The sequence below is a fragment of the Panulirus ornatus genome, chromosome 12 (genome assembly GCF_036320965.1).
Source record: "Panulirus ornatus isolate Po-2019 chromosome 12, ASM3632096v1, whole genome shotgun sequence".
Classification (NCBI taxonomy): Eukaryota; Metazoa; Arthropoda; class Malacostraca; order Decapoda; family Palinuridae; genus Panulirus; species Panulirus ornatus.
In genome coordinates this window covers 31216323-31231581 of record NC_092235.1, presented here as the reverse complement: position 1 = coordinate 31231581, position 15259 = coordinate 31216323, and the positions used below count along the sequence as shown (strand labels likewise).

The window sequence follows — 15259 nt, the reverse complement described above, 5'->3', positions numbered from 1 at the left end:
CAAAAGAAATAATAATAGTAATAATAATAATGATAATAATGATAATAATAATATCTCTGAAAATCAAGGTGGACTGCCTGCCACATTGACTCATTCCAGTGGATCAAGAAATGTCGGCTAATCCAATGTAATCCAATATAATCCAATGTAATCCGTTTGTCTTAAGAGGATTATAAACAAACCTCAAGTGAATCTTCACAACGTACTTAGTTAATATATAAAATGATACAAAGGTTGGTTATAATCTTACATATATATATGTACAGTAATATGTAAAATGATATAAAGGTTGGTTATTATCTAACACATATGTAAAGTAATATATAAAGTGATATAAGGTTAGTTATCTCTTAATACCATCCACAGGGCATCTCTATCAACTCTGTCATATCCCTTCTCCAGATCCATAAATGCTACATACAAATCCATTTGCTTTTCTAAGTATTTCTCACATACATTCTTCAAAGCAAACACCTGATCCACACATCCTCTACCACTTCTGAAACCACACTGCTCTTCCCCAATCTGATGTTCTGTACATGCCTTCACCCTCTCAATCAATACCCTCCCATATAATTTACCAGGAATACTCAACAAACTTATACTTCTGTAATTTGAGCACTCACTCTTATCCCCTTTGCCTTTGTACAATGGCACTATGCACGCATTCTGCCAATCCTCAGGCACCTCACCATGAGACATACATACATTGTATATACTCACCAACCAGTTAACAACAGTCACCCTCTTTTTTGATAAATTCCACAGCAATACCATCCAAACCCGCTGCCTTGCCGGCTTTCATCTTCCTCAATGCTTTCACTACCTCTTCTCTGTTTACCAAATCATTCTCCCTAACCCTCTCACTTCGCACAGCACCTCGACCAAAACACCCTATATCTGCCACTCTGTCATCAAACATATTCAACAAACCTTTAAGATACTCACTCCATCTCTGTATATATATTTTTATTATTTATGATTTTTTATACATAATCGCTGTTTCTCGCATCAGTGAGGTAGCTCCAGGAAACAGACGAAGAAATGGCCCACCCTCTCATATACACATTTATATACATAGATGCCCACATATACACATATTCCATTCCTGGTGCCACCCTGACCCACAGGATACAGCATTACTGCTCCCCCCACCCTCTCTAGTGAGGTAGCGCTAGGAAAACAGACAAAAAGGCCACATTTGTTCATATTTAGTGTCTTGCTGTCATGTGTAATGCACCTAAACCACATCTCCCTACCCACATCCAGGCCCCACAGACCTTTTCATGGCTTACCCCAGATGTTTCACATTCCCTGGTTCAGTCCTTTGATAGCATGTTGACTCCGGTATACCACATGATCCAATTTACTCTATTCCTTGCTCGCCTCTCACTCTCCCGAATGTTTAGGCCCCTATCGCTCAAAATCTTTTCATTCCATCCTTCCACCTTTAATTTGGTCTTCCACCTCTCCTTGTTCCCTCCATCTTTGACACACATATCCTCTTTGTCAACCTTTCCTCACTCATTCTCTATATATGTCCAAACCATTGCTAATATGTGGGTTTTTTAAGACAGAGTGGATGTTACGGTAATACCAAGTATGTTCAGTAAGACAAGAGGTGGAATTATGGAACCATCTAAGGAGAGGAAAGTTTTGAGGAATTTTGGATAGATGGGTAGAAACTGGGTCTCAGAGGCATTTAACTTGACTAGATTTCATCTCCCTCACAGAGATACCCTGTTCAAGCCTTCAAGCGTAAGTTTATTGAGGAAGTTGTGGCAAGACAAGATGCAGATCAAGTTAGAGAAGGATTAGAATTGAAGTATGTAGAGGAATGCAGTGTTGTCAGCATGTGAGTGCATTTCATTATGTAAACAAAGGAAGAAAAGTGTAGGGGACAGGACAGAATCTTAAGGTACACCACTGTTGATTGAGAAAGAGGGAGAGGCTGATCCATCAACAACTACAAAGATAGATTGGCTAGAGAGGAAGCCTGATATGAGATAACAAGATGAGGGAGAGAAGCCAAAGGAGGGGAACTTAGAGGTGAGACCAATGTCAAAAGCTTTGGATATGTCAAATGGAGCTATAAAAAGATTCCCCCCAAATCTTTCTGGGATTATGACCAGGCATTAATAAGATAGGAAAGAATACCAACAGTGGATTTCACCATACAGAAGTCATACTAGTGATCAGAAAGAAGACTATGTTTTAAGTTGTTCAGGATATGGGACTTGAACAGGAATTCAAAGACTTTGGAATTGTAGATGTTACAGCAACAACACAATAGTTAGAGGGGTTAGAATGGCCACCCTTCTTAGGGATGGGATGTCTCAATGCAATCTTCTAAAAAGAAGGTAAAATTATGGATTTTTTTTGAAGAAACAGAACAGATGAGTAAGCGCAGGTGTAAGTTTAGAGGCACTCTTTCAGTGCACAGGGATGGATGCCATCAGGACCATAAACCTTGCTTGTATTCAGAGAGAGAAGTGGTTCCAGACAGTTCAGAAGGAGATTATGGGAAGTATGAGATTAGTAAGAGAAGGATCAGGAGGATGAAGGAATGTCAGAGTCATCAAAGGGAGAATTAGAGGAGAAACGGAATGGAAATAGCTAAGTCTGTCTCTAAGGAACAGGGTGCCTTGTTTAGATATCGAAATTTCTTTTCTTCCAAATGGTTGATCTGCTTATGTAAGAGATTGACATGTTCTTGTATGGAGCACTGCTCTCACATGTAGGGTGGTTCCAGTACCACATCCTCACTTGACAAAGGTGAGTCAAAAGAAGTCCAACTTTTACCCCCTCCGAGGCTAACTTCACAACTTTCCTTCTTCTGTTGGTATTACTTCAGTTTTTGCTTCCAAGAGCTGTTTATTTATGTGCCCTCACCACTAGCTAGACCACAATACTTGGCAAGCTGCTGCATCACATGATTATTGTGTGGCTATTTGCAACCCAAGGGTGGTCTGCTTTGATAACTGTTTATTTTCCTATGCTTTGAACCTTTGGAATACTCTACTCTCCCATGTCTTTCCCAATGGCTATGGCCTGGCCATTTTAAATGTCAGGTATTTAACTTCCACCAAGATTCTTAAATACTATCCCTTGTCTTTTCCCCCTTAATTAATCTCTATATGTCCGTTAAGGCCCGGCCTTGATGTGGACTTTTGTCCGTGAGCCTCCAACATAAAAAGATATAATTGTTTGAGAAATAAGGCATCACTGCATGCACATAAAGGGCACCTCACAATTTAGATGAGGGCAGAAAAAGTCAAACTGTATAAGTACTTCTTAGAATAGACACCTTCAGCTGTTCATGTATAGTTCTGTTGATGAATGGTTAGGAATGGATATTAGAAAATCATGCTGAATTACTGACCAGTCTGTCTAACAAGTATGGTTTGTAAGACACAGGAAAAGATAATCTTAAAAACTTGTACAACAACTTAGAAAGAAGAATCAACAAAGGAAGTTGTGCATTACAAGTCCATGGACTCTTATGACAGGGTGAGCTCCATCTTAGATTAAAGAGCTGGATAGGATACATCGCATATTCCTGGCCTGCCAGAAAGCAGGAATAAGGGGTAGGACACCTTCACTAGATACAGGGATACTTTAGTGAAAGGGAGCAAATGACGGATAGAGTGCTCTCGAAATGGGCTAGGGTTACTAGTGTGCCACAGGTCTTAGGCTTGAGCTCACGATTATTCATGACATGTACAATATTTGCATATTTGCAGGTATACCAAGGTAATAAGAAAGGTAAAGAATAACAATGCTTTTATCTGCTTATAGGGGAACATAGATAAACACCAAAATAAATGTTATATAGATGGTAGATGGAAGTTAATCTAAGTATGTACAAAGTATTGAAGATGGGACTCAGTGAAAGGAGGCCCTAGCATGATCATTACCTTGTTGGAAAATGTCAGGAGTACATGTATGAAATAGACCTAGGGGTCAACATTGTACTTAACTCGTTGCCACAGCTCCACATCAGAACTATAAAAGCAACAAACTTTCTGTCTGTAAATGATAAAACTGTTTCTTGGTACTTCCTCGTTGACACAAGGAGTGGTAATGCTGTTCCCTGTGGGGCAGGGTGGTGCTAAGAATAGATAAGGGCAAGTGAGAATGAATTTGTACGTTTGTATATGCATGTGTATGATTTTTTTTTATTATTATACTGTGTCGCTGTCTCCTGCGTTAGCGAGGTAGCATAAGGAAACAGATGAAAGAATGGCCCAACCCAACCACATACTCATGTATATACATACTCACCCACACACGCACATATACATACTTATACATTTCAACATATACATACATATACATATACATTTATACACATGTACATATTCATAATTGTTGCCTTCATCCATTCCTGTCACCACCCCACCACACATGAAATGACATCCCCTCCCTCCCGCGCACACGAGGTAGCACCAGGAAAAGACAACAAAGGCCACATTTTTTCACATTCAGTCTCTAGCTGTCATGTGTAATGCACCGAAACCACAGCTCCCTTTCCACATCTAGTCCCCACAAAACTTTCCATGGTTTACCCCAGACGCTTCACGTGCCCTGGTTCAATCCATTGACAGCATGTCGACCCTGGTATACCACAACATTCCAATTCACTCTATTCCTTGCACGCCTTTCACGCCTGTATGTTCAGACCCTGATCACTCAAAATCTTTTTCACTCCATCCTTTCACTTCCAGTTTGGTCTCCCCCTTCTCCTCGTTCCCTCCACCTGTGACATATATCCTCTTTGTCAAGCTTTCCTCACTCATTCTCTCCATGTGACCAAACCATTTCAATACACCCTCCTCTGCTCCCTCAACCATACTCTTTTTATTACCACACATCTTTCTTACCCTTTCATTACTTACTCGATCAAACCACCTCACACCACATATTGTCCTCAAACATCTCATATCCAACACATCCACCCTCCTCCGCACAACCCTATCTATAGCCCACGCCTCGCACCCATATAATATTGTTGGAACCACTTTTCCTTCAGACATACCCATTTTTGCTCTCCAAGATAACATTCTTGCCTTCCACACATTCTTCAGTGCCCCCAGAACCTTCGCCCCCTCCCCCACCCTCTGACTTACTTCAGCTTCTGTGGTTCCATCTGCTGCTAAATCCACTTTTCAATACACCCTCTTCTGCTCTGTCAACCACACTCTTTTTATTACCACACATCTGTCTTACCCTTTCATTGCTTACTTGATCGAACCACCTCACTCCACATATTGTCCTCAAACATCTCATTTGCAACACATCCACCCTCCCCCGCACAACCCTATCTATAGCTCACGCCTCGCATCCATATAACATTGTTGGAATCACTATTCCTTCAAACATACCCATTTTTGCTTTCCGAGATAATGTTCTCGCCTTCCACACATTCTTCAATGCTCCCAGAACTTTCGCCCCCTCCCCCACCCTGTGACTCACTTCTGCTTCCATGTGCATGTATATGTATATATATGTTTATGTACATATATGTGTGTACGTGTGGTTGGACCATTCTTCGTCTGTTTCCTTGTGCGATCTCACTGACGCGAGAAACAGTGATTAAGTATAATAAATATATGAATAATAATATGTATGTATGTATGTGGATGTAAGTATACATATAGTGATGGGTGATTTGAATGCAAAGGTGAGTAATGTGGCAGTTGAGGGAATAATTGGTATACATGGGGTGTTCAGTGTTGTAAATGGAAATGGTGAAGAGCTTGTAGATTTATGTGCTGAAAAAGGACTGGTGATTGGGAATACCTGGTTTAAAAAGCGAGATATACATAAGTATACGTATGTAAGTAGGAGAGATGGCCAGAGAGCGTTATTGGATTACGTGTTAATTGACAGGCGCGTGAAAGAGAGACTTTTGGATGTTAATGTGCTGAGAGGTGCAACTGGAGGGATGTCTGATCATTATCTTGTGGAGGCTAAGGTGAAGATTTGTATGGGTTTTCAGAAATGAAGAGTGACTGTTGGGGTGAAGAGGGTGGTGAGAGTAAGTGAGCTTGGGAAGGAGACTTGTGTGAGGAAGTACCAGGAGAGACTGAGTACAGATTGGAAAAAGGTGAGAACAATGGAAGTAAGGGGAGTGGGGGAGGAATGGGATGTATTTAGGGAATCAGTTATGGATTGCGCAAAAGATGCTTGTGGCATGAGAAGCGTGGGAGGTGGGTTGATTAGAAAGGGTAGTGAGTGGTGGGATGAAGAAGTAAGATTATTAGTGAAAGAGAAGAGAGAGGCATTTGTACGATTTTTGCAGGGAAAAAATGCAATTGAGTGGGAGATGTATAAAAGAAAGAGACAGGAGGTCAAGAGAAAGGTGCAAGAGGTGAAAAAGAGGGCAAATGAGAGTTGGGGTAAGAGAGTATCATTAAATTTTAGGGAGAATAAAAAGATGTTTTGGAAGGAGGTAAATAAAGTGCGTAAGACAAGGGAGCAAATGGGAACTTCAGTGAAGGGTGCAAATGGGGAGGTGATAACAAGTAGTGGTGATGTGAGAAGGAGATGGAGTGAGTATTTTGAAGGTTTGTTGAATGTGTTTGATGATAGAGTGGCAGATATAGGGTGTTTTGGTCGAGGTGGTGTGCAAAGTGAGAGGGTTAGGGAAAATGATTTGGTAAACAGAGAAGAGGTAGTAAAAGCTTTGCGGAAGATGAAAGCCGGCAAGGCAGCAGGTTTGGATGGTATTGCAGTGGAATTTATTAAAAAGGGGGTGACTGTATTGTTTACTGGTTGGTAAGGTTATTTAATGTATGTATGACTCATGGTGAGGTGCCTGAGGATTGGCGGAATGCGTGCATAGTGCCATTGTACAAAGGCAAAAGGGATAAGAGTGAGTGCTCAAATTACAGAGGTATAAGTTTGTTGAGTATTCCTGGTAAATTATATGGGAGGGTATTGATTGAGAGGGTGAAGGCATGTAGAGAGCATCAGATTGGGAAAGAGCAGTGTGGTTTCAGAAGTGGTAGAGGAAGTGTGGATCAGGTGTTTGCTTTGAAGAATGTATGTGAGAAATACTTAGAAAAGCAAATGGATTTGTATGTAGCATTTATGGATCTGGAGAAGGCATATGATAGAGTTGATAGAGATGCTCTGTGGAAGGTATTAAGAATATATGGTGTGAGAGGCAAGTTGTTAGAAGCAGTGAAAAGTTTTTATCGAGGATGTAAGGCATGTGTACGTGTAGGAAGAGAGGAAAGTGATTGGTTCTCAGTGAATGTAGGTTTGCGGCAGGGGTGTGTGATGTCTCCATGGTTGTTTAATTTGTTTATGGATGGGGTTGTTAGGGAGGTGAATGCAAGAGTTTTGGAAAGAGGGGCAAGTATGAAGTCTGTTGTGGATGAGAGAGCTTGGGAAGTGAGTCAGTTGTTGTTCGCTGATGATACAGCGCTGGTGGCTGATTCATGTGAGAAACTGCAGAAGCTGGTGACTGAGTTTGGTAAAGTGTGTGAAAGAAGAAAGTTAAGAGTAAATGTGAATAAGAGCAAGGCTATTAGGTACAGTAGGGTTGAGGGTCAAGTCAATTGGGAGGTAAGTTTGAATGGAGAAAAACTGGAGGAAGTAAAGTGTTTTAGATATCTGGGAGTGGATCTGGCAGCGGATGGAACCATGGAAGCTGAAGTGGATCATAGGGTGGGGGAGGGGGCGAAAATCCTGGGAGCCTTGAAGAATGTGTGGAAGTCGAGAACATTATCTCGGAAAGCAAAAATGGGTATGTTTGAAGGAATAGTGGTTCCAACAATGTTGTATGGTTGCAAGGCGTGGGCTATGGATAGAGTTGTGCGCAGGAGGATGGATGTGCTGGAAATGAGATGTTTGAGGACAATGTGTGGTGTGAGGTGGTTTGATCGAGTAAGTAATGTAAGGGTAAGAGAGATGTGTGGAAATAAAAAGAGCATGGTTGAGAGAGCAGAAGAGGGTGTTTTGAAATGGTTTGGGCACATGGAGAGAATGAGTGAGGAAAGATTGACCAAGAGGATATATGTGTCGGAGGTGGAGGCAACGAGAAGTGGGAGACCAGATTGGAGGTGGAAAGATGGAGTGAAAAAGATTTTGTGTGATCGGGGCCTGAACATGCAGGAGGGTGAAAGGAGGGCAAGGAATAGAGTGAATTGGATCGATGTGGTATACCGGGGTTGACGTGCTGTCAGTGGATTGAATCAGGGCATGTGTAGCGTCTGGGGTAAACCATGGAAAGTTGTGTGGGGCCTGGATGTGGAAAGGGAGCTGTGGTTTCGGGCATTATTGCATGACAGCTAGAGACTGAGTGTGAACGAATGGGGCCTTTGTTGTCCTTTCCTAGTGCTACCTCGCACACATTAGGGGGGAGGGGGATGGTATTCCATGTGTGGCGAGGTGGCGATGGGAATGAATAAAGGCAGACAGTGTGAATTGTGTGCATGGGTATGTATGTATGTGTCTGTGTGTGTATATATATGTGTACATTGAGATGTATAGGTATGTATATTTGCGTGTGTGGGCATGTATGTAAATACATTGTGTATGGGGGTGGGTTGGGCCATTTCTTTCGTCTGTTTCCTTGCGCTACCTCGCAAAGCAAAGCAAAATAAATAAAAAAATATATATATATATGTGTGTGTGTGTGTGTGTGTATGAGTGGATGGGTCTTTCTTTGTCTGTTTCCTGGCACCACCTCACTAATGGGGGGAAACAGCAATCAAGTATCATGAAATAAGAAATATACGTATAAGTTATGGTTAAGGAAATATTTGTTGAGTTATTCATAACATATTACATCAAAACTGAACTAAGCCTTTCAAGTCTGGTCACCACACTTAATTGAGAGGGCTCAGAGTAGGGCAACAAAGGTGGCATGTGAATTAAGAGGGCTGGGCTCAGAGAAAGGCAACAAAGATGGCATATGAATTAAGAGGACTGAGCCTCACTGAGATGCTTAGGGCTACATATCTGCCCACTGTAGAGGAGAGAAGGAAGAGGGATGACATTGACCAGGAACAATTCTGTATGAAAGGCAATACCTGGGCAACCAGAGGCCATGACAAGAATCCACTGGAAAGACTTATCAAAAATGATTTTAGGAAGTGCTGTATTAGTGTACAGGTGGAGGATGGATGGAATGAATAAACTAAGTGATGAATGCTGATAGTTTTAAATGTTTAAAAGTCTGCTTGATGGTAAAGAAAGTTCAAGAAATGGGGACCCACAAGTGTGGAATTCTATTGTAATATTCAGATTGGGAATGACATAGGAAAAGCTTCTTTTTTTTTTCTTTTACAAGGGACCCGTGGTAATTCTATTTCTCAACTAATTTGACAGCCTCTTCACTACTATTATAGTGAACTTATGAGGGTTCACTTTATTTTAGTATGGATTGCCTCACATATTACCAGTGTTACCATATCAATATCTGTTTATTTCTTCTGGCAAGCCTTCCCAAGCATGATCTAAAGGGACTACATACTTTCTCAAAAGCTATATTTGATTTACCATTTTAGGACCATAATCAAATATGAGCTGATTTTACATGCATTATATAGAGAAATGGAAATACAGATAAAAGTAAATATTATGGGAAGGCCAGAATGCTGGACAAAGTGTAGATCCCCTTTTTCTGAGATGGGCAAAATAATTTCAAATGAGCATATTAATGGGTGTCATATTATATTATTAGTCACTGTTTTATGTGTCCTTTTCTAGTTATTATCCATCAACAAATAAAGATTACAATATTGCAAACATTTTTCAGATATCAAATCATCCTCATCTGTGCATCTCTTTCATCACCCCGGAGAATACCAAGAATTGCCTCAAGTATTTCCATCATGGTCACCATTCTCTCCCTATAAGAACTGAAGAAAGCTACCTTGAGGGAGACAAGTTTTTGTGTCAGTAAGGGAAACCTTGTCTATTCACAGCTTCTAATGAGGCTGGTGAACAGAGAAACATATATAGAAGTTGTGAGAACAGCATTGCTTCAGCGAAGAAGGATTAACTGAATGGCCTTTGTTTTCCTCTATCAGTGTTTAGTAGTTGTGAGACTGTCTTAGCAACAGTTAACCAGGTCAAGTTGAGACTAATTATTTGAAGCAAACTCAGTGCTTGTAACAATAAGAGAAAAGCAGCAGCACACTGTACAGTATCGTGTAGGACTCTGAGAGAAGATATACTTCATCACACTTAAGACATGAATATAACTGATGATCATAACAGAACTGAAATACCAGGAGTTGCTTTTATCAAGACAAGCCTCAAACACATCTGTAATGCATTCAGCCGTACAGCACAGGAAACTTAAGAAGTGGAAAAATAATGTTGGAAGATGTATAAGTAATGATGGATTGAATGAAACTGATGATACACTTCAACATACAGATGGTTTAACTGTTGCTTATGGCACAGTAAAGAATAGTGGTACAGATCGAGTGCAAAATTCCATATTGGAGAAACCATATAACTTTAACAATGATGGAGGTGAATCTAAGGAACATTATATGCACCATGATTCCTGCAAGATGATTGATTTGAAAATTGCAAATTTTGAAAGCAGTTTGAAGGATGAAGGTAATAGGAATATTTCAGGACTTAATCATGGAGAAAACTTTGAATCTAAACAACCTCCACCAATCTTATACAGAGGTCATAATGCTGAAGCTGAAAAGTTATGGAATAAGAAAATGCTGGGTATGGGGGAATACATCACAGATCAGGTGAATGCTAAGTGCTGTAACTGGAAAAGACCAAATTGGAAAACTTGCAGTGAACATAGGACCATATTTAATGAGAGGAATAAAAGTATGCCATTTGATTTTGAGAAGTGTCCAGGACCATCTGCACCAGTTGATACACCTAAAAGAAAAACAAATAGGATTAATGTTCTTTCATCAGTTAATTGTAGTTCAGTTAGGATGAAACAGAGTTGGTCATTAAAACCCATACATCATCCTAGTGGATGGCTGCGTTCAACTCCTGTTGCTATACTGCAACAGGATAAGCATTTTTTATACCCTAAACTCAATCGCACATCGTTCCTTCGCAAAGCAAAATCAGATCCAAAGCTTGCATACCAGTTACATGCAGAAATAAATTATCAAATAAAACAGAGGCTAAAGCATCTGGATGAAAGTTTTAAGGTAGAACTGGTCAAAATTAAAAGCAAGAAAGTTGTTGAGAATACATGTGATAAGAAAACAGTTGGTTGTCAAACTGAGGATAACTGGGGGGCAAATCTGCTGAATTTTCACAATTCAGAAAAGAGCTGTACTCAGGAAACTGTTTACTCCTTGAATGAAGATGAGAAGTATATAGGAAAAAGAAAAAATTTTTGTTGTAGAAATGAGCAGAGATTCCAAGCTGAACCTGATGTTTGTTTGGAGAAAACTTTTGGCATAAGAAAGAATGGGAAAGTGAGAATGACTGATCTGAATAGGAGTCTTACATATGATACTGGTGTGACTAAGGTACAATCAGTTTCTGAAAATGATATCTCTGGGAATTGCAATGAAAACTTCAGATTATCTGCTGAATCAGAATCAGTTGGTATTTCTCATATAGCTGAGATACAGGATGGTGGAAATAGTCTTGTTCTACAAACTAATTTGAATGACAATGAGGAGAGGTCTGTGGCAGACTTACAGTCAGGTTCCAAAGAAGATTTTGCATCATATAATGACTCAGAATGTGTTAGTGTGTGTCAAATAGTAGAGAGAGAAAATAGTATAAACAGCTACATTCCACAAAGAAATGAGAGTATCAGTCAGGAAAGGTCTTCATCATTGTCTCTTTCTCTTTCTCTCACTGAACCAAAACAGGTGAGAGAGCAGAAACCCACAAACAGAATAAGGGATAGTAAGTTTGAAGCAGGTCATACTGAAAGCAAAAAGTTCATTTATTCAAAAATGATTGTGAGAGAACATTCTCGAGACACTGCACTTACTTGCACTGTAGATAAAGATCTCTCACCATCAGAGAATGCTTCAAAGGGCATAGCATGTGAATTAGACCAGCATTTTACTCAGAATGTACAGTTCAGCCCTACACATAGTAATGTTAGACTTATTACTGTTAAGAATTTGAGACCTTCAGTTGATACTTTTTCTTCCCAAGTATCTGAGATAATTGAAGCAACTAATCTCTCTTCTGAAGTATTCCAAGAAGATTTAGGAGAGAGAGATGCAGATTACCTTATGAGGAATGGCAGTGAGTTGCATTTTTCAGAAAAAGAGTTATGCATTCCAGAGAAAACTGATGAGATTATTGAAACTTTATCTACATCAATGGAAGAAGAGCTTAGCAAAGGTCATTTCAGTACCCCTGGAAATATGACCTGTCCTGAGGACTGTTTAGAAAATTGTGCAGGTTGTAGTAGATCTGATGTGATTTGTGAACTTGTAAGTGACAATAGGATACTATCTTATAGTAAACCAGTTGATAAGACCATAGGAATTGATAAATCAGTAACTGAGATTCAGGCAGTACGCGAAAAATCTTTAAGTCCTGGAAATCATTATAAGAGAAAAGAATCTTTCTATCAAGGGATGAATGATACTGACAGCAGTATCAGTGATATTAGTGCTCATATAGCTGCACTTCTGATGCCTAAGGGATTAAGTATAGCTCAGCTTAACACAGATTCTGTGAGCTCATATGTACCCTCAGATGTCAATGACACTTTATCTAGCCTCACAGAAATGGTAGAAGACTAATTGTGAAAGCTGGACTATTTGATTAGCAAATTCTTTTAATTGCATGAGTATATGTGAAGAGACATGGCTACAAATATTTCCTGTGCTCTGTAGAGGGACCCAATACTTACACTCATGTTGCAAATGCAGACTCAGCTTATTCAGATTACATAAGATTGAATATGCTTTTTTTCCTATGATGTTTTTCTTTTCATAACGATACAGGCTGACTTTGATTATTGTTGGGTTAGATATGTTTTTTCTTAGCTATTTATGCATTTGTAAATTGCATAGACTACCCATTTGCAACTTTAGACAGCCCATTTGTAACTTTACTGCTTCATCTCTTCTGTATGATTTAAGAATTATTGGGTTGAAATTGTCATTTTAACCAGTTTTTATTCACATGGTTGTAAAGCTGCCTTTTTAAAACCTGAAGATATACAGTGAAGCGAGAAGTCCAAATCTAGTAAGCAATTCAAGTGAAATTAAGGATTTACTAAGATTCTATTCTGCCTAATGATTCATGAGTCTCCTATATAGATGGATATGACACATTACTGCATTGTACATCAAAAGTATTTATATTTGGCTCCAGTTAATTTTTGCAGTCTATATCTCAAAATTGTAATGTTTTTTGCTTCTGAGATGGCCACGATAAGGGCATTTTGAAAAATCCTGACCTTTGTCTGTTACTCCTTTGCACAAAAGTAATCCTGTATCCATTGAAGGAGTGTATCCCATACTCCTGTTTGTGGATGCAGATTCTTAATCAGGTTCCCATTTGGTACAGTGTCAGAAAGTTTGAGACTGACTAGAACAGTCTACTCCTTGGCCTAAGATGGTGCTCACTGTGTCATAAATGTGTGAGAGAGCACGTACAACTTCCTGCAAAGTTGACAGTTCATCATGTGCATCTCCAACAGTTGGATACTCCAGCAACTTTCTCTTCTATAGGGTTTACTTTTTTGGGTTTTGCTCTTGAGAGTTGGTTGCTACTTTTTTGGTTTTTGCTCTTGAGAGTTGGTTTCTTGAGCACCCCAAAAACTAGCTATACCATGCATTAATCAGCAAGCTGCTGCATCACAAGATTGTCTTTCCCAATGACTATGACTGGCATGTTTTAAGACTGGTTTTTCACTTCCTCAGAAATACATAAGGACATTCCCTTGTCTTTTCTTTTTCCCTCTCATTAACCTCTCTTTATTTCCTTTAATGCCCAGCCTTGATAGGGACTCTTGTCCATGACTGGTTTTGTGTGAAGAAAGTTATCGTGGATTTGATTTGTATTTGGGTGTATTTTCTTTTGAAACACCCAAGTAATCACTGAATTTGGCAAAATATGCATTGAATTATTTTGGTTGATTGAATTTTGAATATATTTTGAACTTCAGTTGAAAAAAGGATCAATATTAGGAATTTGTAGTGTATATTGTATATTTGCTGTGGAACTCTCTACCTTCTCACGTCTTTCCCAGTAACTGTGACCTGGCATGTTTTAAAAGACTGATGTTTCACCTCTTCCAAAATTTATCAGTACTTTCCCCTGTTTCTTCTTTTTCCCTTTCATAATCCTGATGCACCACAGCACCACACTTCCTGACACACTACAGCACCACACTTCCTGAAACACTACAGCACCACACCTCTTGACATACTATCCTATATGTCTAGAAAACGTCATTATCCTGGTGTTCTTATCATTTACCGCTATCTTATATGGCGAGAAAACGTCATTATCCTGGTGTTCTTATCATTTACCGCTATCTTATATGGCTAGAAAACGTCATTATGCTGGTGTTCTTATCATTTACCGCTATCTTATGTGGTTAGAAAACGTCATTATCCTGGTGTTATCTATTATTGCTCTTATGTGGCTAGAAAACATCATTATCCTGGTGTTCTCATCATTTACCGCTATCTTATATGGTTAGAAAACGTCATTATCCTGGTGTTCTTATCATTTACTGCTATCTTATATGGCTAGAAAACGTCATTATCTTGGTGTTCATATCTATTATTGCTCTTATGTGGTTAGGAAACCTCATTGTCCTGGTGTTCTTATCATTTACCGCTATCTTATATGGCTAGAAAATGTTATCTTGGTGTTCTTATCTATTATTGCTCTTATGTGGCTAGAAAACTTCATTATCCTGGTGTTATCATTTACCACTATCTTATATGGTTAGAAAACGTCATTATCCTGGTGTTCTTATCGATTACTACTCTTATATTAATAAAAAAGTCATTATCCTGGTGATATCATTTACCGCTATCTTATATGACTAGAAAACGTCATTATCCTGGTGTTCTTATCGATTACTGCTCTTATATAGCTTGAAAACGTCATTATCCTGGTGTTCTTATCATTTACCGCTATCTTATATGGCTAGAAAACGTCATTATCCCGGTGTTCTTATCATTTACTGCTGTCATATGGCTAGAAAACGTCATTATCCTGGTGTTCTTATCATTTACCGCTATCTTATATGGCGAGAAAACGTCATTATCCTGGTGTTCTTATCATTTACCGCTATCTTATATGGCTAGAA

General features: G+C 39.3%; 1 protein-coding gene across 3 annotated transcripts; it reads left to right on the top strand.

The window, feature by feature from the left end:
* The first annotated feature begins 138 nt into the window (after positions 1-138).
* On the top strand, positions 139-14958 carry LOC139752004 (uncharacterized). Of its 3 annotated transcripts, none has more exons than XM_071667773.1 (3): positions 139-233; positions 1734-1855; positions 9773-14958. In XM_071667773.1, exon 3 carries the CDS (start codon positions 10224-10226, stop codon positions 12726-12728), a length of 2505 nt encoding a protein of 834 aa, XP_071523874.1. In that variant the 5' UTR covers positions 139-233; positions 1734-1855; positions 9773-10223; the 3' UTR covers positions 12729-14958. The 3 variants fall into 3 exon arrangements, with proteins under 3 accessions (XP_071523874.1, XP_071523873.1, XP_071523875.1); XM_071667772.1 differs by having other exon boundaries at positions 1734-2049; XM_071667774.1 differs by lacking the exon at positions 1734-1855.
* The last annotated feature ends 301 nt before the right edge of the window (positions 14959-15259 follow it).

Bases quoted from the DNA above. Each gene is read 5' to 3' on its own strand.
- LOC139752004 (XM_071667774.1), top strand. From the start codon at position 10,224: ATGATCATAACAGAACTGAAATACCAGGAGTTGCTTTTATCAAGACAA.